The sequence below is a fragment of the Clinocottus analis genome, unplaced genomic scaffold (genome assembly GCF_023055335.1).
Source record: "Clinocottus analis isolate CAN_PGR_092001 unplaced genomic scaffold, fCliAna1.0.p SCAF_20, whole genome shotgun sequence".
Lineage (NCBI taxonomy): Eukaryota > Metazoa > Chordata > Actinopteri > Perciformes > Cottidae > Clinocottus > Clinocottus analis.
The window spans coordinates 9,577,627-9,603,798 of NW_027175932.1; the positions used below are offsets into that span (position 1 = coordinate 9,577,627).

At 43.1% G+C, this 26,172-nt stretch overlaps 3 protein-coding genes across 4 annotated transcripts in view; all 3 read right to left on the reverse strand.

The window, feature by feature from the left end:
- ahcyl2b (adenosylhomocysteinase like 2b) overlaps positions 1-12,454 on the reverse strand; it is a 33,403-nt gene extending 20,949 nt beyond the window's left edge. For both annotated transcript variants that reach the window (XR_011078031.1, XM_068586296.1), the window contains exon 1: positions 12,078-12,454. Coding sequence is in view for 1 of the 2 variants with exons in the window: in XM_068586296.1 (XP_068442397.1) it covers positions 12,078-12,413 (336 nt within the window). In the remaining variant the exon portion in view is untranslated. The remainder of the gene's footprint in view (positions 1-12,077) is intronic.
- Positions 12,455-13,182: 728 nt separating this feature from the next.
- Positions 13,183-18,583, reverse strand: tmem209 (transmembrane protein 209). The gene is made up of 15 exons (XM_068586593.1): positions 18,541-18,583; positions 17,992-18,153; positions 17,787-17,845; positions 17,570-17,701; positions 17,195-17,424; positions 16,864-17,068; positions 16,493-16,668; positions 16,299-16,370; positions 16,069-16,165; positions 15,491-15,616; positions 15,303-15,400; positions 14,979-15,093; positions 14,727-14,824; positions 14,249-14,322; positions 13,183-14,046 (listed from the first exon to the last, which is right to left on the reverse strand). The coding sequence occupies exons 2-15, from the start codon at positions 18,132-18,134 to the stop codon at positions 13,992-13,994; spliced, it is 1,680 nt and encodes a 559-aa protein (XP_068442694.1). The 5' UTR covers positions 18,135-18,153; positions 18,541-18,583; the 3' UTR covers positions 13,183-13,991.
- A 582-nt stretch (positions 18,584-19,165) lies between these two features.
- Positions 19,166-25,498, reverse strand: prdm4 (PR domain containing 4). Its single transcript, XM_068587139.1, has 12 exons — positions 25,467-25,498; positions 25,125-25,191; positions 24,868-24,983; positions 24,519-24,707; positions 23,510-24,280; positions 23,084-23,233; positions 22,708-22,826; positions 22,536-22,621; positions 22,252-22,379; positions 21,509-22,144; positions 20,983-21,151; positions 19,166-20,788 (listed from the first exon to the last, which is right to left on the reverse strand). The coding sequence occupies exons 3-12, from the start codon at positions 24,980-24,982 to the stop codon at positions 20,401-20,403; spliced, it is 2,751 nt and encodes a 916-aa protein (XP_068443240.1). The 5' UTR covers position 24,983; positions 25,125-25,191; positions 25,467-25,498; the 3' UTR covers positions 19,166-20,400.
- Between the last annotated feature and the right edge of the window lie 674 nt (positions 25,499-26,172).

Consider the following 26,172-nt stretch of genomic DNA (forward strand, 5'->3'; position numbering starts at 1 on the left):
ATCAGCTCCAACGACTTGGCAACTATTTTACAAAAACATGGCAGGTGTTTTTTTTTTTATTTTTTACAATCAATATATTGTGTTTGAATTAAGCTTCTCTTCAGATGTACACAAAGGCTTGTTGACAGTCACAGGTTTAACACGAGTGTTCAGTTCTTTGGCACAAATAATTAGTAAAAGCATGTCAAATGATCGGAGGAGTATACAAATAATCTATTGGTAGTAAAAAGCAGTCAAGATGCCTTGATGGAAAAGTACATTATTGTTGTGACATTAAGTGATCTATGCATCTATCTTTAGCAGACATATTTAAGGCTTATGTTTAAGGCCACTGGACGAAGCAACATATATCTTCTTTGTTAAGTTTTCCCACTCACAGCCTTCTGTGGACTTGTTTGCGCTTTTTTCTCCCTTCATTGTACTCATTACGCTCTCATTACTGGCACAGCACTTGTCCTCATGCGACTTGACAGACTGGGGAGTAGACCACAGTTTATAACGTGCATGTTTTTAGGAAGCCGTTGGATGGCACATCAGAGAGTTGTTGACTGTGGATGTGTTTCTCTACGCTTTTAGCAGCTATTCCTGGATTACTATCGTGCTCGTCGACCAGAATAAAATAGACTAGCAGACAGAGAGGTGCTGTGTTTTACGTCTTCTTCAGCCTTTCTTTCTACCACCACACCGCACAGGCAGTCTCACCCTGTTCACAACCGTCTCCCTAATTGTAGCTAGATCAAAACACAAATCCCAGCTGGCCGGGGATACGGTGCCCTCTGATTCAACTCGCACTACATCGATCTCCGGGGATAAAAAAGTATGGCTTCTACTGTGCGCAACACGCAAACATTCTGCTTTCTGTTTTCTTTTTGAATATTGTCTTCTTTTTGATTGGCACTCTTTAACAGCGGGGCCAAAATACAGTTCAGCACATTTAAATGGCACCTTCACAATTTGTTGTGACATTGTTGACAGAGCTGACAGCTTTACTGGTATTGACCGAGCACGCTGCCCAATGATCACATTACTGTCAAGTATAGGACAGTCTGTCACACCCAAGGCCATACCGTGCACGTATGACTACAATCTTTGTTGCATGACTTTAATTTCATATTTTAAATGTATTTATCCACATACTGGACAGATTGAAAACCCATCACTGCAATGGTTTCAATAGACCTCTTCTGTTGTGCAGTAGGTTATCATTTAACAGCTCTCCACAGTGTTTCTCACAGGCCATTAAATCAAACCAGCCAGCAGGTGGGCAATGTGCATGTTTTGCTCCCCTCTGTTCACCTTTTGTCTGAGTAATGTCTAATTTTGCACGCCACTGGCACTTTGTGAGTCATAAGTCAAGTTACTGTCTAACTAACACATTACAAACACGTGCAAGCAGGAGATTCACCTTTGGTTTCACAATGGGAAGCTGCACTGTTTAGAAGCCACAGCAGCAATGGAAAAAAATGACTGACACTGAGCATTAAGAAAGTGCATGTTCAGATTTCAGAGTTTGGTTGGAAAGAATTGTGCCTGGAAAAAGCCAGCTGCAGAAAACAGCTCCTCGAGTGAGACCACAGGAAAGACCAGACACGTTGCTGGACAGACACACAAACAAGCGCACAACTCTGGCAGAGAGGCTTGGCTTTTAGTAAAACAACATTGTGGTTGTTAAGCTCTGGCAGCCACGCAGACGAGCAGAGAGGTGCATGGACGAGCAGAGAGTAGCGTGTGCGCACACACACACACACACACACACACACACACACACACACACACACACACACACACACACACACACACACACACACACACACACACACACACACACACACACACACACACACACACACACACAGATTACTAATGTATGCCAGTGCATGATTCTGTAACGTTCACAAGTACAGATGGAGATGCGAGCCAGCTGTTATGACCTCAACATAACATTTACACGCTGATGTGGCGGTGGGTCTACTACTGAACTACTTGTACATGCCATCGGACAAAGTGTTTTTAATGCAACATATGAGATACAGTGAGTGACAAGGAATAAGAAAGGAAAAGCAGCAGAAGGAAGGAAATCCTTAAAGGGAAGGTGGCTGCTCCAATCGGGGACGAAGTACCCTCCACCCATCCAATAGGAAAGACTTTCTGGCCGCTCTGACCAATTGAAGGAAAAGAAGGAAGGAGTAAGCAGCTAGTGCGAGGTGGCGTGTGCGCGCGATTGTGCGTATCAGACCGCAGCATGCTTCCCTGGGGCCGGCTGTGATGTAAGAATGGGCCCTGATGATTTATATACACGGACAAGTGCTCATAACAGCACACATCGACACACACTCATGGGTCACAAGCACCCATTACCATGCGTACACTCGGCGGTTACCGAGCCCACACGCAATTACCAGTGGCCAAACACGTGCCCTCACAAACAACATGTACAGAATATTGCCAGAGGCTTCGTGTCCACACAGGACTTCACTACACTCAGTGCAGCCACGTCACCAGCAGCCCCACAGGTCATCCTCTGCTCCTTTACGCTCCACCCTGTACATACAGCGACAGCATGTATACAATGTGAAAGAACACATGGACACGTTGCACAGATGAAGGGCTAACAGCACAAGTGCCTGCTGCTCTACAAACTGGTGATCACGTTTAACAAAGTTCTGTTTCGGGAAGAGTGACCCATCGGCTATTGCTATTGCAAGACTCGTCTCGAACACTGCAGATGCCAAAATCTTTTCCTCGTTCCCTACAGATTCCACATGTGAATGCAGAATCGGTTTACAGAGATTAGGTCGAACCAACTGCTGCAGCCCTGAATAATCACAGTGCTGCTGTGAACTGTGGAAAGTATGCAGGGCCATCCACACTGAACACCGCCGACTGGAACAATCCCTGTCCTCCTGATATGGTCTGATAGTCACCGTGAAAGCGAGGGACACTGATACGAGGGGAGAGCAAGCAATGAATGACGGGGCTTAGTGACAGATTAAACCCTACCTGTTTTTTAACAGAGAGGGGGAGAGGAGAACAGCGAACACGCTTCCTGTAACATTCCTTTCCATTCATGTCTGCCGCAGGGCGGAGGAAGGGTGCCAAGACTGCAGACTTCACATGTCAGTCAAGGACAAATTAAAGATTTCATAAGAGCATCGGGTTCAAAATGTTCAATTTCCCACAGTGCCCCTGAAACATTATTGAGTTGTGGCTATTGGAACATTTTGTTTGTTTAAGTTTCGGATTATTTGTGACTATCTCTACTACAGTTCTATGGTTTGTCCCCTACAAAGGCCACTTATCTAATCTAACTTTAGTGGACATCTTTCTCACAAGCACACTTCAGTTGTGTAACAGTGTCTTGTTGCCCATTTGGACCCATCTAGGGCACAGTTTGGAGCCCCGGGGCTTAGCGATTAGCTTTACTATTGATCAGATTGTTTAAAAAGCTGTTGTTTCAACTCTAATGGGTTCTGACAGAAACCAAATAAAAAAGGCAAACAGTTGATGATATTGGATCCAATCCAATCAACAATGCCGCGGCTATTACGTGAATTAAAACAGTAAGCTGTATCTACAGTATCCATCATCCACTCATCTCCTCACCCATGCAAACATTCATCCGTCAGTGCATGCTTTTTGTCTTATTGGTCACATTTTTTAAGTACATTTTTTATTTAATTCATTTCATTGAACAACAAATGGATTGTTAATGTCGGCCATTAAGCTAAATAAAACCTCCCATGAGCTTAATCGAAAAATAAAAACACTGTAGGATTTAACAGTAAAAACACGTAAGTGGTAGGTTTTTGGAATTGCATGTTAGTTTCTTTGTTTGTTTTTAGTTCTTCATCTTGAATTGCCAAATATACGTCTCTCTCTCTCCCTGTGGGGAAAGTATAATTACATCAAAGCCACACAAATGGGGGATGATGCGGGTCTATTTTTGAATAAGCCCATTATGGGGCCAATGATCTATGTTTAATTAGGAGTGTGAAGCAATTCTTCAGTTATTAGGCAGGATTTGGATTTCTTCTTTATCCTCTTGACCCCTGTATGCTGGCTCAAAAAGAAAATTTGCAATGTGAGGAAATCAGTCATTTGATCTGCTGCTCTCAAAAGAAATACTATGTGTAATATGTTACTGGACTCTAAGAGTTCTACTGGGACGTTACTAATCCTTTTTGTTGGTTTTGCTTTAGTTTTACTGCAATTTCATCGTTTTGACTTGCTTGTAAAACACTCTTATCGGCATCGTTTCCAGCTGCTGCTGGTTTTCAAGAGAAAAGCAGTGCTAAACCCACTGTATGCTACTGGCCCAGCACCAAACAGCAGACAGCATTAGCAGCCAGCTCGTGAAATAGTGGAGCATCTTGGCTAAAAAGGAGCCCAATATTTCCCTCATGAGTTGGAGGATACCAAAGCAATGAGTTAAAGGGAAAGTGAAAGGGGGACTTAAATTCATCGGGGCGGGACCACAAACAACTCCAAACTAATGATAATGTTGCTTTGTGCTCGCTGGGTGTAAATATATACGTACAAGGCTTAATGTATGTTTTTCCCAGCCTAAGGATGTTGCAGATATAAACAGCTCTCTCCTCCGTCTGCAAAGGATGGGTGGTTTGGCCTGACTAATAGGAAGCCGGGCAGACTGATGGGCGTGTGGGGGGTTCATTTCAGGCTGTGTGAGGGCCCTTTTGTGAGGCAGCACTTTTCAAACACAATGTTCAGCCTTTGTTCGCATGCAGTGCTTGAATATGGAGCGGCATTCCTCGTCACGCTGCATAGCCAAATCTGTGTTAATGTCCACTACTGTCTCCTGATCCTCATGTAAACGAAACACTGTGTGCTAGTGGGAACACATGCATATACACACACACAGATCACGCATGCACACACAATGACACATACACATCAACTGGGTTTTTCCAGGAAAAATTAGTTCTCTCCTTTCCCCTTCATTCTTTCTACTTAACCGTTTCAAGAACCTGAGCCTTGGAAAGAGTCTTGAGATGGGACGGTGCGTAACTCAATGAGCTGTACATGATCAGTGATAGCAAGCTGCGATGACTAGGCAGGAAATAAATGTCAACCGGGGAGTCACAGATGGACATGTGTGGGTGGTACACTGAGGGAGAGGGAAGCACAGACGTCGGCATGGCCAACACCAGACAAAAGACACAGAGTGACTGCATCAGAGAGACTAAATACAAAAAAACAAGAGCCTCATGCCAGAAAGCAGAGCTACTCTATTCTGTCTTAAGGTAGGTGTTTGCACTCCAATATATCAAGTGTGAAAATGGATTTCGGCATGTTGACTGTGGCACTAGGTGTTTAGTACGTCGCCATTGGAACGCAAAACAGCAGGCAGGTAATGTCTAAAAAACTCCAATATGATCATTACAAGAACTACTGGCCAAAATACAAACTTCTCTGACATTTAGGAAACTGCATTAACATTTAAACACGGGTTACTCGAATAGAATTCATTAAAGCTGATATAATTATTTTGCATCTTGGGAAAGATGAACCCACTTCGTGGGACTCCAACACACACCCATGTGTGTTCATGAATGTACAATACAGCAGCAATGGCAACTCAGAGAATTAGCTTAAGGTATAAAAGCATACGTTAATGAATCGCACAATGAACAAAGCCATCTTTAATAACTGGTTCAACAACTTTTAGCCACATGTACTATATATCTCTATGTTTATACTGCATCAGAGAATAGTTTTGAGGCTAAAAGAGAGGTTTGAAATAAATATTTGGCATTTTAAAAAGGTATCTCTCCCTCCCTCCTCGAGTAATTGAGATCAAGAAAAACTGTGATCTTAAATCCCACAATGCAATGTCGCCGCTATAACGTCCCGTCTGGACAGTGATAAAGGGATCAGTATCTGGCACCCCGGGGGTGAGAGAAACGCAAACTGGTGTCAAGTTCCAACAGACCATTTCCTGAGCCGGCCTCTGTGGCACGGGAGAAGATGGTTAGAGAGGTGCGAGCTCACACATGCCTTAATTCTGTGGGGCTGAGAATTACAGAAGACTCAGCACATGAACACAATGTACGAGAAAGTAAGACGGCCTAAAAACAACAGAGGAAGTGGCGACCAGAGGCACGTGCGGCTTACGGCTCACTTTGTGATGAGTTTTGGTGTATTTGAAGTAGTCCGTCACTCCACTTCATGAAGTCCACAGTAGTGTTGAGTGGTGTGACACAAGGCAAGCAAGAGGAAGCAAAAATAGAAGTTTTGTGACGTGATCATTTGAGGATGAGGAGAGCAAGAGCACCAGAGAAAGATCAGATAAATCAGGATTTCACTTGAAGGTCATTAAAAACGGCGATAAAACATGGCTAAGTGCACTTAAGGCAAAGCTGGACAAATATACACCCTCTTCCATGAGTGGCAGAGGCAGCTAGGAGGACATTCAAAATTACTCAACAGCACCACTGGCTTCCTCTAAGGATATATTTTAAGACATTCCTGGCAGAGTTTCACAGATTTCTGACCAAGTACACAGTGATGAGGTGCACCAAAAACAGAAGTTCCCTTTTAACATCCATAAAAAGATTCATAAAATTATATTAACTTCAATGATCCAGAGGTGATTAAGGTGTCATAGTAGCAAAAAGAACAAGAACACATTGAATCATTGGAATGGATAATTGACACACACAAAATCCTAATAACCACCTTGTGAGCCTCAATACAGAACAAAGCATTAAAAATCAAGAACTGAAAGGGCACTAAATACTAAATGTACATAAATAGCTAAGACAATAGTTCTCCCTGCACCTCATGTCACCTTCGCATCTATAATCCAGTATCTACAGCATTTAATTCAGCAATACTCATCGTCAGACATGTCAGGTTGTTTTATACACTCCCCGATTGTTCATGACAGGGCAAGTTTCCGCGAAAGAAAACCTAGAACTGATATCCAGAGGATGCATACTGAAGCCAGCCAGCGTTCTTGATGGATCCATTTCTTACCAGTGACTAACTAGCCATCAATAAATCATTAACATTCAAGGTATGTCGTCAAACAAACGTGTTAAAACTCCATCCACTCCCCTCCCCCATTTCTCAGTACGGCCCAAACCAAGCGTGCAATATCATTAGCAAGTGTTTCATATGCAAGCCTGGCTGACGCTCTGCTCCAAGTCTGATGATTGGGTTTTTGTTGTCTCAGTTTGTCCGCTCTGTTGAGTCATTCGCAGCCCCCGGGTCACGATCGGCCCCTCGTCTACCCTGCTTTCCCCGGCGACCCTACCAGTGACCTCTGACAATGGTCAAACTTACTTGCTGTCCTCCAAGCGCCTACGAAAGGTCCCGTCAGCACAATAACCAGCACAGCAGTGTTTGACTGTCAACAGGGCTGGACAGAGAAAGCAAGAGCTTTAAGACGATATTCATGTTACTTAAAGAAGAATAAAAACCCTCCTTCAACTGGCTGTGGAGTTTTATACCAATACATATCAATTCTGGTCTGTTTTCTAGTCCAGCTTGAACATATCACTATTAAATATGTTAAACACTTTCTACATTTCATCCCTTTTCTCGCTTGAGTGTGCTGCAAGTCATTAAATGATGTTTAAGTCGCACTGATTCTTTGATTCCGCCATCAAAATTAAACTGTTTAGAAAGGTGGCATCGTTGTTGGAAATCCACTGTGAGGTGGGGCGACTATAATGCTTTCAGCATAACACTGTGATCGCCACAAGTTAGGGGTCAGAGTTTGTGAGTGGATCAGGATGGTCCAACAGCTACACAGAAACTGGGCAGTACATTTTCTTTTCAGCTTAACATCCGTGGTGGAAGATAGAGGGACGGCTGGAATTGGATCTGAATGCAAAATCTTTTCTCCCCTTCGCTCATTCTCGGGGCATTCCTCAGACTTCACACTGGGGTTACACATTTCCTGTGTCAAGGATGCACGCATGTGTGCCTTAAAAGGACACTGTCTATCTGTCTCATGTTGTGAAGTGTCTAAGGCTGGCAGTGTATGCCAAAGAAAATTACATTCAGGCACTTTTTATCTTGCTGCCGAAAACCGCACAGCTGGCAAATGCTGCACTACTCACTCTGACTCCAGATGGGGTTTTTTTTATTCGTATTTCATGCAGTGTATATTTATTGGCCTTCTATCCACATTAAGATAGCGTTTTGAACCTCTGGAACTAAATGTTTACCTTCTATACTTTTATTGCAGTGTGGAACAAATGTCAACCTGTCACAACCATGATGTAAATACATCTTCCTATCTATGCAGTTTTGAAAAGCATGCATTTATCTGATGGTCTGATACTGTTGATTACTAAAAAGACCAACTTGTCCCCTTGTTTACTACTTTCTAGAAGAAATTGATTTCATTCAGGTGATTTAGGTACGTAATTGAAGTAGATATTCTCAAAACCACTAAGTAAAAGACAAAAGTAAGATGATGCTATGAACACATTGCGACTTCAATAAAACAAACCAGATCATCTGTGAAAGTGCATGTGATTATCAGTGTGCATGCACACTTATACACGAACAAACCAAGACAGTCAAAGGCAGCTGAAGATGTCCAATGACCTTGCATGAAGACAACCTCTTGTCCTTTACTAGCTAACTTTGTATATACATGAGAATAGGACTGGATTTATGAGCAAACTGACTCCAGAACAACGACACCCTCGGACCTTCTGATAGCCTAATTCATTTCCTCATTGAACATTTATCTTTATCATTCCCACTCTTTGCTCAGACAAAGAAAGTTTGAAGAAAATGTCATCAACGCAAATCCTTTAGGATTACATTTAAGTAATACCAAATGAAATAGATAATATGTCCCCAGAAAGGTTTCCAATGCACCACAAAAGCAAAGTAGGGGGGAGAAATTGAAGCAGACGGGAGAAAATGGAGCATTGCATTAAACCCTGCGCTATTTTTTTAATGCGTAACATCTTCTTCCGCGCAGTGCTCTTCCCAAATAGAGCAGCCACCGGTCACTATAAGCCTGTTTATCAGTGAGCACTACCAGGAACACCAGCTTAGCGGGTGACATAACATTGCATCAGAAAGCGACGACCAGAGGGTCATTCAAAAATATCATAGCGCACACTTTCTTGAAACCCGTTCAAAAGTTTGGTCATTGCCAAACGTTACAGGTGAGGGGAGAATCATTTTAAGTAAGTACCAAGGTAAAAAGTATTGTGCTTGGTTAAGAGTGGCTGTATCAATGCCTTCATACAGCCACTAAGGCAGGTGACCCCACTGAGCCAATATGAGACTTAAATCAGGCTTAGTCACAAACCATACCCGTGCCAGCAACTAGGCCTGCATGCTGCAGAACGCCTTGCCAGTTTACTTATCGCCCCATCTGGATGTAGCGCCCTGTACTTCCCAGAAGCTGGACATATTCATGCGAAGCCATGTGGGTTACGATGAAACTCATCACTGGACTCATGAAGATAACATCTGGGCCCACCTATAACAGATCGCTGGCCTTTTAATCCCCTCGTGTGACGACATGATAAAGCATGGATTAAAAGATAGCCGGCCATCCAGTCAGTACTGCTGTATGCATACTTGCATCAGCCCCACTGCTTTGCTGACCCTACCACTGCTTTGGACAAGCAGAATTCAGCAGATGTGTATCTCTAACGCAGCGAGTGTGCCATAAGATTCATGAAGCCTTGTGATGCATATAATAGGCTGGAGGAAACCTTTTGTCCCAGTGGACACACTAAAGTGGGTGATCAGAGAAATGCAGTGACAACTAAGTCTTTGAATTAAGATAATGGACGGATATCTGGCTCAATGTATTTAGAGTGTCTATTATGCATTAGTCAGGCTTACTGATGTCTACATCACATGAATATTAAAAAAAAACCAATACCACCTTTGACCCTAAAAACTCAGAGATGCCTTGTAGAAAGTTAAAATGATCCCTTCTATTTCTCTTTACATTACCATGATCTCTTTACATTAAAATAGATTAACCAGAGAGTATCCTACACTTGACTCTATTAATTTAACATCATAAAAATCTTCATTACTAATACATTTTATTTGTACAGCGCTGTAAAAAAGAAAATAATCTAGCTTCAACCAACTAAAACCACACGTTTTACTCCAAGATTAAATACTTTAGATTTGTCAAAAAAACTAACATTTAGCCTTAAAAAGTACTTTGATGCAACTTTAAAGAATATTTAAGGAATACGTGCTAGTAACTTTTGTCAAGGCAGACTACATTAAGGAGATGCTTCATGATAAACTTCTCATATTCTTTTTTTTTACTAAATAAAATGAACCTGTCACATTTGGGAAATTAATTTTTTGTACCATGCTCCTGTGTGCAAAATGGGTCTCCTCAATAATCCAGATGTGGTCGCTGCCGTCCGGTACGTCAGGATTTCGGTTGTCTGCCAAATGTGGATCAGCCTGTGGGCCCAGTGCTCCTGACGGCTGCTGTCCTTCCATACGCCTGCTAGCTGTGACAGTCGGAGGTACGAAAAGCAATCTGCTCTGAGCTGCCGTCGATGCGCAGTCCATTCCCACACTGCACAATCCAGCTCTCCTCCTTTGGGGCTGCTCTTGGGGCTTCCTTAAGGGTGGCCCAACGGGATAGGATCATTGTCAACGCAGATTTGTACGTGAGGGTGGGGAGTGCGTCACATACAACTTGTACCGTCCCTTCAGATTTAACCCTAACAATCACCTCAACTTTTTTAGTTCTCTTTCTCCAAGGGTTCATAGTGAAAACACACTTAATATGTATTTTGCATTCATGTTGCAAACTGGCAAACACACTTGAGTAAAGCCCATTTCAAAACCACATTTTTTTTGCATTGCATTGCATTGCCATGGTTCGACCACACATCTTAAAAAGAACAATCCTGAATAGGATCATCACTGATGAAGTGCACTGGAGTGACCACAGGCTATAAATCACTGTCAATTGTTAATAACTCTGATCAAAAGAACAAAGCTGGAAGCTTCCTCAAAGGATTCCTTATCAGAAATGTTCTTTCCTCGAACCTTGCCCTTTATGTACACTTCTGACCAAATCAAGACTTTGCTACACACAAAAAGATAAGATGCATTTAGGTCACAATCACAGCCAAGGAACTGTTGTATCCTCATTCGCCAAGGACAAGACAAGGCCAAGTCAGTCCGCCCTCTGAATTAAGCCAGAAGGGCAGGCGCTCCCTTCACTGAAGTGCATGTGCCCAAAGGGCTAAATCAGGCTGGAGAGAACTAGGCGACAGGGGTGCTCAGGAGCCACGGATTACTGACTGCTGTTATGTCTGAGTCAGATCACTCACCTTGGGTGGCACTGCGTCAATAAAACCCAAGATTACCACGGCATTTTTTTGTAAGCAGGGCGATCTTCATTTTACTAGAGGTCAAGCAAGGAGCATCGTTTGAGCAGGTGTATTTAGAAGCACACACACCTGCACCAAGATGTGCTCTTCTGCCTCACTGGGTCACATTCAACTAGCAACTTCTAAATCTATGCCAAATAAGATTAACTACCGCACTACATATAGATCATGCCACGTGACACAAAAGATGATTATTATTAATATAAATCAGCAACTTAAGCTTCAATTAAAGTTAATGACAACGCTTATTTTAGCTAGCGTCATATTGTGTAATCTGCATAAGGCACAACGTTCAGGTTATAGTCCCATCCACAAAAACAACAGCAGTAAGCGTGAGTTAAAAAACAAACAAAAAAGGAATAACAACACTTATCCACACAACTTGTGTGAGCAGTTGAATACTTTTATCCAGCTGACGTTGCGGAGTTCATGTCGTAAAGATGTAGCGTTTTCACCCTCAAAAAAAAGGGTACACCCATTTTGTAAATAGTAGGTGTCCCTTATTACAACCTCTACGGTGTTATTAACACCCAGGACCATAATTAAAAGTGTAAACTGACGCTGGATCAGTTTCGGGGGACCAGCTAGCCCGCTAGCATCGGCACACAATGTGAGCTTTCGGCTGCTGCGCTTCGCGGTGGTCCGACAGCACCGAGGAGACAGCAGCTCGTGTAATGGTGAACATGTTTTCTCACTCGCCTTTTTCATCCGCGGAGCCTCGGCCACGGTGCCGTCCCGGTTGACAAAAGCCTCTCCGCCGTTCTGCTGCGGGTCGGTCCGCTTCATGGCCGACGCCTGCGGCATCTTCGCCGGGTTCGGGGTGAGCAAACCCAGGCTGCCTTCTCCGGCTTTCGCGGAGGGCTCCGCTGTTGGGGACGCGGCGGCGGAGAAGCCGGCCTCGTGCGGGTCATTTCTGCCGAGGCTCTTGCCCTCCGAGGTCGGTGTCATCGGGGAGCCGGCCGGTAAGTCTTTGCCGGTGGGGACGTCTTTGAGTTCGACCTCTGCCATTTTCGCTGCCACAACCTGGACTGACATCGCTGCAGTTTCACAAAGTCCTTTTTTCCCCCAACACAAATAGCGAGTGAAGCGGATGTGAGCAGAGGAGCGACTATGTCCAAGTGCATTGTGGTCTTTGTAGTTCGTCCAAGTGCCTCAGGTCCCTACCTTGAGCCACCTCCAATATCAATGACATACACACGTCTGACATTTTACAAAACATTAGTCAACGTGGGGGAAAACAGTTAAACCATCGACATATGCAGTTTATTTGGCTGACAAGAAGTCCTAATTGATAAAGTGACTACAATTCCCTGCAGGGAAAGCTATACTGCGAACTGCATTGTGGGAAATGACGTTTGCCATAAGAGGACCACACTGAACTACAAAACAAGCAACTTATGCCTGATAATGCTGCCAGGGCAATCGGGAAGAATATTTCTAAATAGTTTCCCACAGTTTTACACCTGAGAATTAATAACATCGGGGTGCACATAATGGCATATTACATCATGAAGGAATGATTCCATCAAAACAGTTTGTCCTCAACAAATGCTGACAAAACTATTTCATAATGGAATTTGCCAGTCAGCAATGTTTTCCAGGCTCAAGTCTTTAACTGGACATCGCTGCACATGATACTGCATCACATTACAATTCTCTAGAGGTAGATAGCATGCAGTATGTCATGAGGAAACAGGGCAAGATGGTCAAATCTTAAAAAATGAACTACAATGCCACCAAGTGGATGCCTTCAATATAAATAAATATATCATGAGACAGAGGGAAAATTAACATAATTTAACAGTTTCTTTTAAATATTTTATTTTGAAGTCTTGTCACAATTGAAAAATGTCATCATTGAAGACAAGCAGATATGTGGAGGGTTGGAAATTTAACAAATGGCTTTTGTAAAAGACGTTCTATTCTCAGAAAAAGACTTTGGTTAATCACAGGCTTTTCATTTGTTCTCCATCACATATCAAAAAGAATGAACACTGTACATAGCCTAGTACTATGGGAAGCTTCACTAGAACAGAATACTATAATACTTTAATATTTTGTGTATTGCTTCCCTTTTAAAAGTCCAATTTCTGTAGGTGATTCAAGCGTGTCAGGAGTATCCTAACAACAGATGACAATCATTTAACTACAGGGAAAAGAAAAACTACACACCATGTTATTGAAGCTGAAGAAACAAAAGTCCAGTCCGCACTTACTGTATTAGCATTCATGCTAAATGGCTCAGAGCCGTTTACAATTCACAAGATACATCTGAGGTATATTATTTACAAGGCTGCCATGATGGTACATTCTCAAAATACAAAAATCAGAAAACCAAGCAAAGTTAAAAAAAATACTGCTCTGCGGTGTATCATAAGCACACCGCGGTGCAATGTAAATGTGTCATTAAAATGACAACACACACTGTTACCCATTTGGACGCTAAAATTGAGAATTTCCAAAAATATGCATTTGTTGTCTGTCAAAAAGCAAGTGCCGCTTCCGATGTGCCCCAAGAAGAACAGTCTTTAAGACGAGGTGGAAGTCCGGCCAGTGTTGAACAAAAATCCACTTGCAGCTTTTTGTTGCTTGGTAAATGATGATCAGTTGTCATCAATTCTCGAATATCCACAAGATGTTTACACCGGAGAGTCCAAGATTCACTCTCCTGAAGAAAAGAAAAGCAATTTAATTATCCAACAGTCGACAAGCCAAGTTAAACCGATCATTTTAAAATCAAAATGTAATCTGTGCTTTGGTGTTTTACCTTTTTTCTTGAAAATCATTCAATATGTCCTTATACTCTGAAGTAGCATATAGTATACGAGCTAGGCGGTCTTTTACAGGAAATTTGTAGCATAAGTACTCACCCCAGCATCCCTGACTCCTTAGTCTTAATGAGATAGAGGAACATTAGGATTGTGTGGAACAGATTGTTCCTGCCCTATAATAGCAATCAAAATGGATTCCTGTTAGTGCAATCAAAGCATTTCAGTAGAGGAAGACATGCTGATTAGTTAATTATTGAGACGTCTGTTTTGATGACCTGCATTTCTCGGCTTTTCATAGGAAGATTACATCACATACGTGGGGATTACTGGTATGAAGAAGGCCGCTAGATGCAAAGCTCTCTATGCGTTATCAGTGTAAACAAGTCCAGTGCATCATTGAACTTGATTAGGGACACCTATGAATAGCACAACTTAAAAAAACAGACTTCTCTTGGGATTTGACTTAAAGCCAGAAAGGGCAAAAAAAGAGACCAGCGGTTTTGTAAGATCCTGAAAATAAAGACGTTTTTATTTTTATTTTTTTAAGAATAGAAACACTGGTTGTTTTTGCCGTCACCTTGGGTAAACTGTAGATATGTCCCTGGTAGATGAGCTGGTAGTGAGGGGGAGTTGTGCTGCTTTGGTGGATGCAGAAGAGGCTCTCCTTGGTAACATCTATGAGTTAACACAAAAGGGATGAGAACTGAAACAGCAGGACAAAGTTACAATAGAAAGTAAATGCTGCATTTCAAGAGTAGGAAGAATACAGTGAATATTAGAAACATAGAAAAGACCTTGCTGTTCCTCCAGTGTGTCTGGTGGCACTTACCAGGTTTGTCTGGGGTGTGGCTAAAGTGCTGAGAAGTAAAAGTCTTCCCATCTGGGTACTTTGGGTGTGGAGGCAGTCTGGAGTCCAAGTATGTACAAAACATGTGCATGAGGATCTAGAGGGACAAAAAATGAAAAATAAAAAAGATTAAGCAGAAGTATTTGGCCAATGTCCTCCATTGATGAGGAAAGCCACCCAGACTGCTACTGTAACATGTTTGCAGCACAGCCCCTGCAGTCAAAAGACTCAAATAATGCAGAGACAAATTACTGTGAAGCAAACACCAAGTTTTAAGAAAAAAAGTGTGTTTGTGCATCAACTTACAGCACAGTCAGTGGGGAGGTCAGTGTCCCACTTCCTGTTCTTCAGATTACCACCACCGTTCCAGCGAAAGGAGCTCATGCAGCCGCTGTGCGCCAGCTCTGACAGGACAGAATGCAGAAAGCACATGAAAAAAACATTTATAAGAAATACAAAAATGTCCTCCCAAGTCATAATATTGTTGAACCTACCCTTTACGCGATCCACTAGATACTCCTGACTGGGAGTGATGTCCAGATACTGAACAATTGAGTTTATAGTGGGGATGGATGAGGCTTTCATCACCGCTGCCTGTTTCAGGCTGCTTATGCTGGCCTCTGGTGGGGGAAAGAGTGAAAACAACTAAGACTCAAAAATCTGTCAGACTTAAGTAACTTCTATATTACGTAATTGTTTTTTTGCATACAATGTATGTTATAAAGTTCCCAAGAAAAATTCCTATCTGGCATGTTCCCTTAAATGTTTGATGAAATTAAAAAAACACAAAAAAATCTACTCCGCATTTAGATAGCCAAGTGCTTTTGCATGTTATTTTTATTATGTTTCTACAAGATTTTAGTTCTCAATATGGTTGAGTAATAAGCAGCTTTACTAATTTTAACATTTTCATATAGTGGCATTTATAAAATATTACTCGCAAAAATCTAACATTTCTAAGACACGTTTGTATTCTTTGGTCCTGTAATGTCCAGCACTTTTCATTGAAACCAATAGCAGTGTGAGGACAAAGCACATGTCTAAAGATTCATGTTCTCTGTAGACGGTTTACCTCCGATCTGGAGCTCAGGGCAGCCCATCCTCCTGAGCTGGCTGTTGACAGAGTCGATTTCCTTGACCAATGGGACCAAAATTGTGTCACTGATCCACTACGAAAGACAAGAATAGATTTATTTTCAGATGTATTTTCTTACTCATGTGTCGATGAAAGTTTGAGTCACATTAAACGTTTTTTTTTTAAATTTTTATAAAATGGTATGTAATTCTGCAAATAACCCTCACATTTCTAAGCTTGGCTGTCCAGCTATCGATGCGATCCACTACAGGACGACTCGTGGTAATTCGGGCCCACACCTACATAACAGGAAGGGGAAAAAGATAATTTTATGGCAATTACATATGTATACAGAAAGACTGGCATGTCTCGATCAATATTATTGTATTGATTAGGGCAAAAACAATGCATCTATACAGACCTCTTCTGCAGCCTGTTTGGAGCCCAGGTCTGTCTCATCCTTGTGGGCAGACGGGGCCAAAGAGCGGCAGGCTGGCTGGTACAGGAACTTCCTCAGGCTCTGGGCGTAATCCCCCACTGATCGGTTGTAGTTCCAAAATGTTGGGCTGTGGCTCGGCGAGACAGACTCTGGACTTCCTGTAGTGAACATCAGATCATTCTATGACCACATGTTTTTCCACATTTACTAAGACTGAGATAATAATTACAAATCATCTAAATAATTGATGGGCGAAAGCTTGTAAAAACATTTTGTCATTATCTGCCCATCTCATTGAGTGACCCTGGAGCGTCCTGCTCTGTTTATATTAACAACACTGAGGCATACTTTACCTAATTGGCTGCGGTGACTCCTCTCCTCCTCTGTGCGGAGGAACCTCTCCAGGCTTTTTAGATCCTCCATGTAGTCCTCCTTGCTTCCAGGCGAGTTAAACACAGAAGGGGATGTGCGATATCGAGCTCTCAAGCTGGAGCCTTCTGCTGGTCCAATGCTGCTGGGGTAGGGAGAGGAGCCAGGGGAGGTACTGTAGTTCAACACCTGAGAAAGGAAGAAAGTAATGCCCTTAATGTGAAGAGGCATAATTACTTCTGAGGAAATGCATTAATTACAATGACCCACCACATATCTCCAAGCTAGGCCAGATGAGCGATGTGATAGACATACCTTTCCGAAGGCCAATGAGGGAGAAAAGGGCCCGCCTGAACTGTTTGGGGTGGCTGGGCTTCCGAGAGGAGGACTGTACCCGGGTACACAGCTGGGGGAGAACTTAGGGGTGGTGGTGGCCGGCCGTGAGGGGCTGAAACTCAGCACGCTCTGGCCCTGCAGTGGCGATGACTGGGTCGGGGCTGGGGTCTCTTTTTTTTCTGGCTTTTGTGGTGGAGAGGCATGAATACCTGCAAGGAGACAGACAACAACAATCATACATGATAAGCCCCACACTCAAAATCTAACAACCAAAGTGTGTTAACATAAATCTGATAGAAAATAAACTAAAGTGAAAAATACAAAATATGCAGGCAAAAAAAATAAGTGCCTTACTTGTGTTTCTCAGACCCAGTAGGTGATGCTGTGCAGGGGATACAGCAATGGTGGAGGGGGCCATTGTGTATTTGAAATATTTCCAGAAGTCAAAAAGGGCATTGAGGCTAAATAGAGAGGCTAGCACCAGTTCTGTAAATGAGAAGAGCAGAGGACAGACTTAACATAATGAAAACATTTTACACCCTTCTAACTCCAACATAAAGTGGGAACTCACCAATATACCAAATAGGCCAGTATGTGATGTTGTAGTATTGACTCAGCAACTTCCCTGACCTAAAAATAAACAAGATACTCATATCATTCACCGTGCAATGGAAGAGTTGAAAGATTGAGGGGAGGGTGGGGTGGGGGGGCACTACAACAGTGCAGCATTACAAATGTTTGCAGGGCAGCAAACTATTGAACTTCGAGCAACTTACATTTCAGTGTAAAGCATGCCAGCCAGAGACACGTTGAGGACAGCCCAGGCTAGGACGACCTGACGAGCCTGTTCCTCCCTCCTCATCCTCAGCGCCCTGTCTATCATACTGGGCATCCCGTCCTTCGATGGGGTTAACATCATTAGATCTGTTGTGTTCAGGCTGAGACAATGAGCAGAGGAAAAACACTGAGACAAAGCGAGCATGCAGTGAGCTACATTCAATAAGATATTAAATGAAGCCCTAAAAGTTTATACTGACACGTAGCCTGTGTTACAGAGCAGAACACGATCATTTAGATAGACATTAAATCACACGATGTGGCGCGACAGCTCTGTGTGACTGACAGCTCGAAGTAACGTTAAAACACTTAGCCCACCTGCGAGCTAAACGGTAAGCTAAAGTTAGCTAGCTCACATATAAACAATACAACTGCAGGGAAAGTATAGTTTCAGTGTAAATGTCAACAAACAAAACCACAGAGTTGTATACCAAAATGATATGACCAAAAAACACATACAACATGGAGAAAATATTAATAATTCGTACCACGCGACAGTGAGTTACAACTGCGGCGCTGCATATTTTGTAATTTAACCGGATGTTGTCATTTGTACTTCCGGTCGCACCAGAAGCGCGTTCAGTTCTTCTTCTTTTTAAAAGTTTATTGGCGCTTGGTGCATTACCGCCACCAACAGGTATTGAGTGTGGATCAGGTTGTCGAGTGTCCTTGCATTATTAAAATAAATGAAATCAGCAAAGCCTGCAATTTTTGTTTGAATAAGAAAGGTAAAATTGATTATGCTCACGGAAGAATATAAACATAATTTTCTTCAGAGACATAATCTTCTTTCAAGTTGTCTCATAAAAATATCGACACTTGTGCAAAGAAAGAAGGGGACATTTTCTTCCAATAGTGCAGTAACATTACTTGAGAGCAAACAACCTCTGATCAAAGGTCTGTTTTTAGTCACGAATTACATCGAAGTAGATGGATGGAAGCACTAATCCATTTTATCCATATAGTGTTGCTTTGAATGACCATGTGTTGATAGCAACGTTCATGTCTGTGAACATTTTCGTTAAACAAAAAACAAAAACAATAGACAAAATAAAATGAAGCCATTTAGGTGCTAACCCATGTTTACAACTCTGTCATGTACATCAGTCGATAACATGAAACAGCTGTAAATGTTAATTTATTAAAAAACTTTCTGCAACACATAGGATGGAGCTACAATATACATCATTTAATAACATTAAGTCAACATTCACACAATGAGAAGTATCACAACAATGCCCAGGTTCCTGTTTCCAAGAGCTTCACTTCCATTCACACAGAAATGCTTTTTTTTTTTATTTTTAAAAATCCTGGTTTTAATAAATAAATAATGGCCAAGGCCATTTAGCAGTTACATATCTGGACTAATGATATGGCATCAGACATTTAAATTGACATTATATTGTGCAACTACAAATTAATATCAACCTTTCATCCCACGTTATCGAGTAAGACAAAAAAGACTTAGCATATTTAACTATGAAAGTTAGCTTAACGAATCCCATCAACCAACATTAAACCGGCCGGAGTTGAATGAAATGAGTGTTTTTGTAAAAATACAGTAAGATATTCATGAGTCGTCTTATATTAAAAATGATTTCACCAGAACTGATATGTTTGGGTGAGACATAACATATATCGATTGAAAAACTGTGACCATGCAATCCAATGAATCTCACCTTGATGTGGTGGAGGGATTGTATTGTCATTGCAAGACCAGGGAGGGAAGCTCACCCACGAGCATCTGGAGACCTTGACACACAAAAACGCCCCCCAAAAAAAAATCTACGTGGAGTTTCTTCCCTGCAGGGATAGTCGTTAGGGTCAGATGCACGGTGATACGGACAGAGACCTAGGCATGCTGACCCCATAGCATCGCAGACTGGCTCTAGAGACGTGGACTGCGACCTCTCTGGTGTGGAAGGAACCGGAGCTGTTGCAGGAGGAGGAATGATACGAGATATATAATTGGGGGCTAACATCCACGCTTAATACTGGTTCTGGAACAAAACTCCTGGAGAGCGGCTGGACTTTCGTCCTCATCACAAGTGAGGGTAAAACGGAGCGTGAGATGGACAGGCGGATTGGTGCGGCGTCAGCAGTGATACGGGTGTTGCACCGGAGCTATCTACGTTCCTATCCTCACCTCGGAGCAAGAGATCTGTGGAGCGAGTGGCCGACACAATAACATCGTCATGACAAGATAATGGAATGGATGAAATGTAAGAGGCTGCAAATTAAATTTGACAAAGTATCTGATAATTGGCAAAAGAATAGAGCACTACTACAGCATTATTACTGTAGTAAAGCACATAAATAAACAAGACATCTCAAAAGGCACAGTGTTGTCAATGTGGTGGTGATGGGGACTTTTCAGAGTTATATCCTCCAACATCTAAACCACAGTCTTCGTTGCTTGCCGAGTCTACAAGTCTCTCTCCTCCTCTTCCCCGACCATCATCATCGTCTTCCTCCTCCTCTTCCTCTTCTTCCTCCTCCTCTTCTTCCTCTTCATCATCTTCCTCATCCAATTCCTGCTCCTTACGAGACGCTCTTTCCGTCTTGGGCCCTTTGCATATCTTGAGGTGGCGGGTGAGGTGGTATTTGGTGAGGAAAGCTTTGTGGCATTTCTCACAGACAAAGTCTCTTCGGCCCTCGTGAGAGTTCATGTGCTTCTTCAGGTGGTTGGTCTTGAGGAAGTGTTTGTTGCACTTCGGGCACTGTATGCGACGCTCACTGTGGTGAAAAAAGGAAATCGCATGAAGACAATGCATGCATTATATAACCGCTTATTTTTGCTCTTTTGCAAAGAAACACCAGAGTGCAGAAAGTAAAACAAATACTACAATTACCACAAAGTTCACCACAATCTTTAGGCCAACTGTTTAATTCTACAGCTTTGTTAAGAATGCAATAAATGAGTTACATACTGTGTGTGAGAGAACATGTGTTGTTTCAGGTCTTGTTTCCTGATGAACGCTCGGTCACAAAGATCACACTTGAGCTTCTCTGCGCCGGTATGGATAAGCATATGCGATGCCACATGGGATTTCTGGGTAAACAACTTCTCACAAACTGTGCATCTGTAGTTCTTCTGACCTATTGAGACGGGGGAAGAAAAAGAGTTTTAGATTTTGCAAATGTTTTTTTTTTTAAATTTATCCTGAACTAGCAGATACAAAAAAGTAGCACAATGTTAAAGAGGTTCTACGTTAAAAGCAAGAATAGGTGTGTTTTTAAAGTTTAAAATTTAGGAAAATTACAGTTTTTCACTTTATTGTATCAATCTACTCAAAAGTGGTAAAGGGTGCGTGAATTAGCTAGTCATTTCAGGAAATAACTCATAAATACAAAAACTCAACTATGTATAAGTGACTTATTATAAGTATGACAACTGAGAAGACACATGTTCCCACAAACCAAACCACTTTCAATTTCAATGATACTTGTACACACCTGTGTGAATCTTGAGGTGCATCCTGAGGTTGCTGGGATCGCTGAAGGCCTTACTGCAGTATTCACACTTATGAGGTTTCATCCCAACGTGTCCCATGAAGTGCACGTTGAGCTTTGTGGATGTGAGAAAAGCCCGGGAACACATGCTGCATTTGAATTTCCTCTCTCGGACATGACCCTGACCTTTTGGTCTGGAGGTAACATTATTAGAGTTTCTAAGACTGCTGGCCCTGCCGCTGTTGTGGTCACTGTTTGTTTGTCCTGCAGCGTGGGTGTGGCAGGGCCATGGGGAAGAGGAGGAGCTTGAGGTCCCATTAGTCAGCTTCTCTTCCCGGTGAGTGTGTTGCTGTTGCTGTGGTTGTTGCTCTTGGTGTTGCTCTTGGTGCTCTTGGTGCTGCTGGTGCTGCTGCTGCTGCTGCTGCTGCTGCTGCTGCTGCTGTTGCTGCTGCTGCTGTTGCTGCTGCTGCTGCTGCTGCTGTTGTTGAGAATGATCCTGCTGCGATGGGCTGTGGCTGTGTGGAGGTTGATTATGGCTGTGGTTACTGTTATGGCTATCAAGATGAGACTTCAGCTCAGAGAAAGAGGAGCACTCTTTGCCACAATGGCAAATCTGTCCCTCTGGGACCTGCGGAACACCTATGAAGACATAACAGATGGGGAACGGTCAACATTGATCAATGGATAACAAGTGTGGCGTCTTTAAAATATCAAGACTACACATGTGTAATCATGGGTCAGCTCACCCATCAGCCTGCAGTAGTCTCTGCTGTAATGGAAGAGCAGTTGCTGGTCTGGGTGGATCTCTGTGGTTGTACAGAAGAACAGTTTACCGTTGGCAGGGTACGCCACCAGGTTCGGTTCCTCACGGGTTCTAAACACACATACATAAACACAGCAAACAGGGACTATTATTAACCTGTTGGCCAGACTGAGATAGTACAGCAAAAGCAGCAATGCTGATCGCGAGCACTGACAATTTGGGAGGAGAAAACTGAAGTGCACATCTTTATCCTAATCCAGCTCATACCTTGCTCTGCGTACAAACATCATCCAGTTGCACTCATTCTCATCCGTTGTCACAATATAGAATTCGAGCACATTGTTGTGGTACATCTGAAATAGATCAATGGGTTAATCTACTTATAATAGTTTTGGGCTGACTGTGACAACCGATGTTCAAACAAAATCACCGCACTGACCTTCCATATTTGTGGTGTGTCCTTTTCTGGCCAATCAGAGAGGTCCACGTTGCTACAGTGCTGGCCCACCATCGGCCCGAAGCAGGTCCTTGGAGGAATGACATCCCGTGCAAAAACCCCTGAGGGAGGGGGGCAAAGGCACATAATCAGTAACATAATTGATGGTCGGCAAAAAAATGAATTGTCGACCCATGTACAACCTATTTTAAAGCAAATTAATATAAAAGGCATAATAGATTCTTATAGTGCTTTTACTTTTACAATGAACTAGCAGATACAAAATGTAGCACAATGTTAAAGAGGTTCTACGTTAAATGCAAGAACTTGTGCATTTCGAAATTCCATTTTGGAACCCAGAGAGCGTTTATTTTCTTACCGAGCGGTTCGTCCGCTACCGAGATGCGCAGGCACAGTTGACGTGGGAGAGAGAGACGAGCCCGGCTTTGGATCGGCGTGTCAGGGATGAAGGTGACTGGGCCATGCTCTGGGCAGTCTGAGGTATACGAGCGCTCACACAGAGTGCACCCTGGGAGACAATCAAAGCACAAAAGTGAGAGTCACTTATACTTACTACCAAGTCATGTGCTTTCTTAATGTAGCCAATGCTCATGTCATTTCAATTCTATGACTGATTTTAAAAATTTGTTGTTTTTAAATGATATATTTCAGTGAAATAATAATATTTTCCAAATCTTCCTGACTGTTGTCAGTCAGATCTAGAAAACACAATTTTCAAATCCATTGATGCAGTTGTTTTGTTTTTTTTAACCCTTAGAAGACATTATTACAAATACACACTTACAGATGGTGTACGCAGTGACCATGTTCTCCTTGTTGGAGGTAGAATCCTCGAGCTGTAGGGTTGAGTTGACCAGCACCAGGTTGTTTTCTGGCCCCAGCGACACCTCTGCAGTGATGGGGGACACATTCACTGCCTCCAGTCCCATCCCAGAGTGCCCATGGAGCGACACCGGCTCCAATTGCACCTGGCTGGCCATGGAGCCAGTGAGCACCACACTGACAACGCCAGAGTTCAACTCCCGATTTGAGTGGAGCTGCTCCCCGAGTCCTCCTGCTCCTCCACCACCCCTGGTGTTCCCCACTCGGCCACCCATATGATCCTGCTCCATCACCACCGGTAGTTCAAGAACACGGGGTCCATGGAGGGGCATCACCACGCCAGATGAGTCCACCACAGTCAATCCCTCATGTTGCTGAGGCTGCCTTCCTCCACCAAGCTGCTGTTGGGTGTCAGACACCACCACCACCACTCCGTCCATGGTGGCCAGTTCCTCACCCATCCGGTCCGGGGACATGGGGCTGCTGACGCGTGACTCCATGGCCAATCCTGTAGAGTCCAGCTCATGAGCACCAGTCTGGTGGAGGTCTCCTTGGCCGCTCACCTGTCTGGAGTCCATGGGCACCAGGCCCTGCTCCAGTGGGCCTCCAGGGCCACTGTAGGGATCAAGACCTGAGGGATTGTTGCTGGACACCGAAAGGGTCCCATCCATGTTAAGGCTGCTGGGATGGATATATTGAGGTGGTGGACGGTCTGCCAGATAGGACAGGATACCTACAGCAGGGAAGAAAGAGGGAACATGATCGGCACAAAAAGTAAGCATGCATTTTTCATTTAACTTAAGATATGTTCAGTAAAATAGCAACCGGAAGATGGCTATACTTCCAATTAGAGCATTCTTAATGAAGACCATTCAAACAATCATCCACACTTCAAGAATCTGGCTGACTGCTTTGATTCTTTCAATACAGACAGATGAGTTGTATATCTCACACAAAAAAAGAGAACCCACCTGGCAATATATGTCGGAAGTAGCTGCTCTCCAGGTGAGGGTATGGAGGCGGCGGCAAAGAGTAGTTCCTCTCTGGCAGGCCGCACATCACGCCTCTGTCACTCAGCGGACCCATGGGGAGCATCAACGAGAGGGCAGAGGGAAGGGAGCCCAGGGAGGGACCCAGGCTGGGGATGGCCACAGACATGCCTGAGCCACAATACAGAGGCAAGAGGAACAAATAAACAAAAAGATTAAACTACGCTGAATGGGTAGTGCTTGGTGTCTCAACATTTGGTCTGGTGCGTTAGGTCTACTGTACTGTGCACAGCTCGAGCCAACAGGCCTGGCCGGGCGGTGTCTTTCGTACCTGGAGTGGGGATGGGGTTGTGTGTCGGGGAGGTGGGCAGACCCAGGTGGCTGGCACTCACCGAGGGCACACTGAGCTGGTCCATGCCCACAGGACTCAGGTTCATGTCGTTCATCCTGGAGGTAACCACCACACGCAGCAACGAGACAGCAAGTCAAATGACATCCACACAATTAGCTGCTTGCTTAAGTTTCGGGCTGTTATTCAGACACAGGTAACTGGGACGCACGCTACGTTAGCTCGACGTTAACAGCTACCTGAATTCAACAGCGGATGTCCGTCCGTAACCGTGTACTGCTGAATGGTGCCTTCACGTGTCTCTCCCTGGGAAACAAAGCACCTGACGTGAAAACAACTTAGCAGCAGTTAGCATGCATTTCAAAACGCCTGTAAAGCGCAACCACAGCCAGTGTTGTGACACAGCTAACGTTAACGTTAGCTTGGGCAACTTGCACCTCAATACATCGTCACAACAGAGAGTTAAGACGCGTTAAAACGTTAATAATAGAAGAAACACCTGCCACGACAGACCAGGACGCTTTGTTACAAAAAAATACTGACTGTGTGAAAAGGAAGATACCTTGAAAACAACAACATACCAGCACAATACCTCCCTGAACGGAGCCATGATGGTTTACTGCTCATTGCGCGCATGCGCGCTTGCGCCGTGAGAAAGGAGCGTTTGTGGCTGATCGCAGGTCCGTTCTTCTGCCCTTCACTCTCCGGGTTCACAAAAATAGAAAACCGGCCAAAATAAAAGTATTTTTTTTGTTTCTAATGAAACTGTTTCTGAAATGTTTCTGTCTTGTGCTTTTTGGGGATTTAAAAAAAGATTACCAAGACTTTTTACTTAGGGATTTATTGTCTGACTTATTGTGACGCTAATGAAGGAACGGCATGAGCCCACGCGAATAAAGGTCATAACATTTTTTGAGATATAGTTGATATTATAATTCACGAGTTCAAGAATAAAGTTCAACAATAATTTATTTGTCTCAATAAAAATCATATCAGTTGCAACTATAACATATTAATCACAGGCTGTTAAATACCCAAAACACCCAAAACACTAAAACATTGTGACGCACTCAACAATTCATCAATTATGTGATTTCCACTCATTCTCCGCATTATCATTTCATCAATCTTTCAAATCACATAATTCCAGCGTAGATAAATTGATGATGAACTGCAATAAAATGCAAAATATTTTGCATTTTGTCTCCAACATGTTTTTATTGATATATATGCTGTTTAATACATGTTTATAAAGTCAGTTATTTCAAGCCCGTATATTTTCTCTCA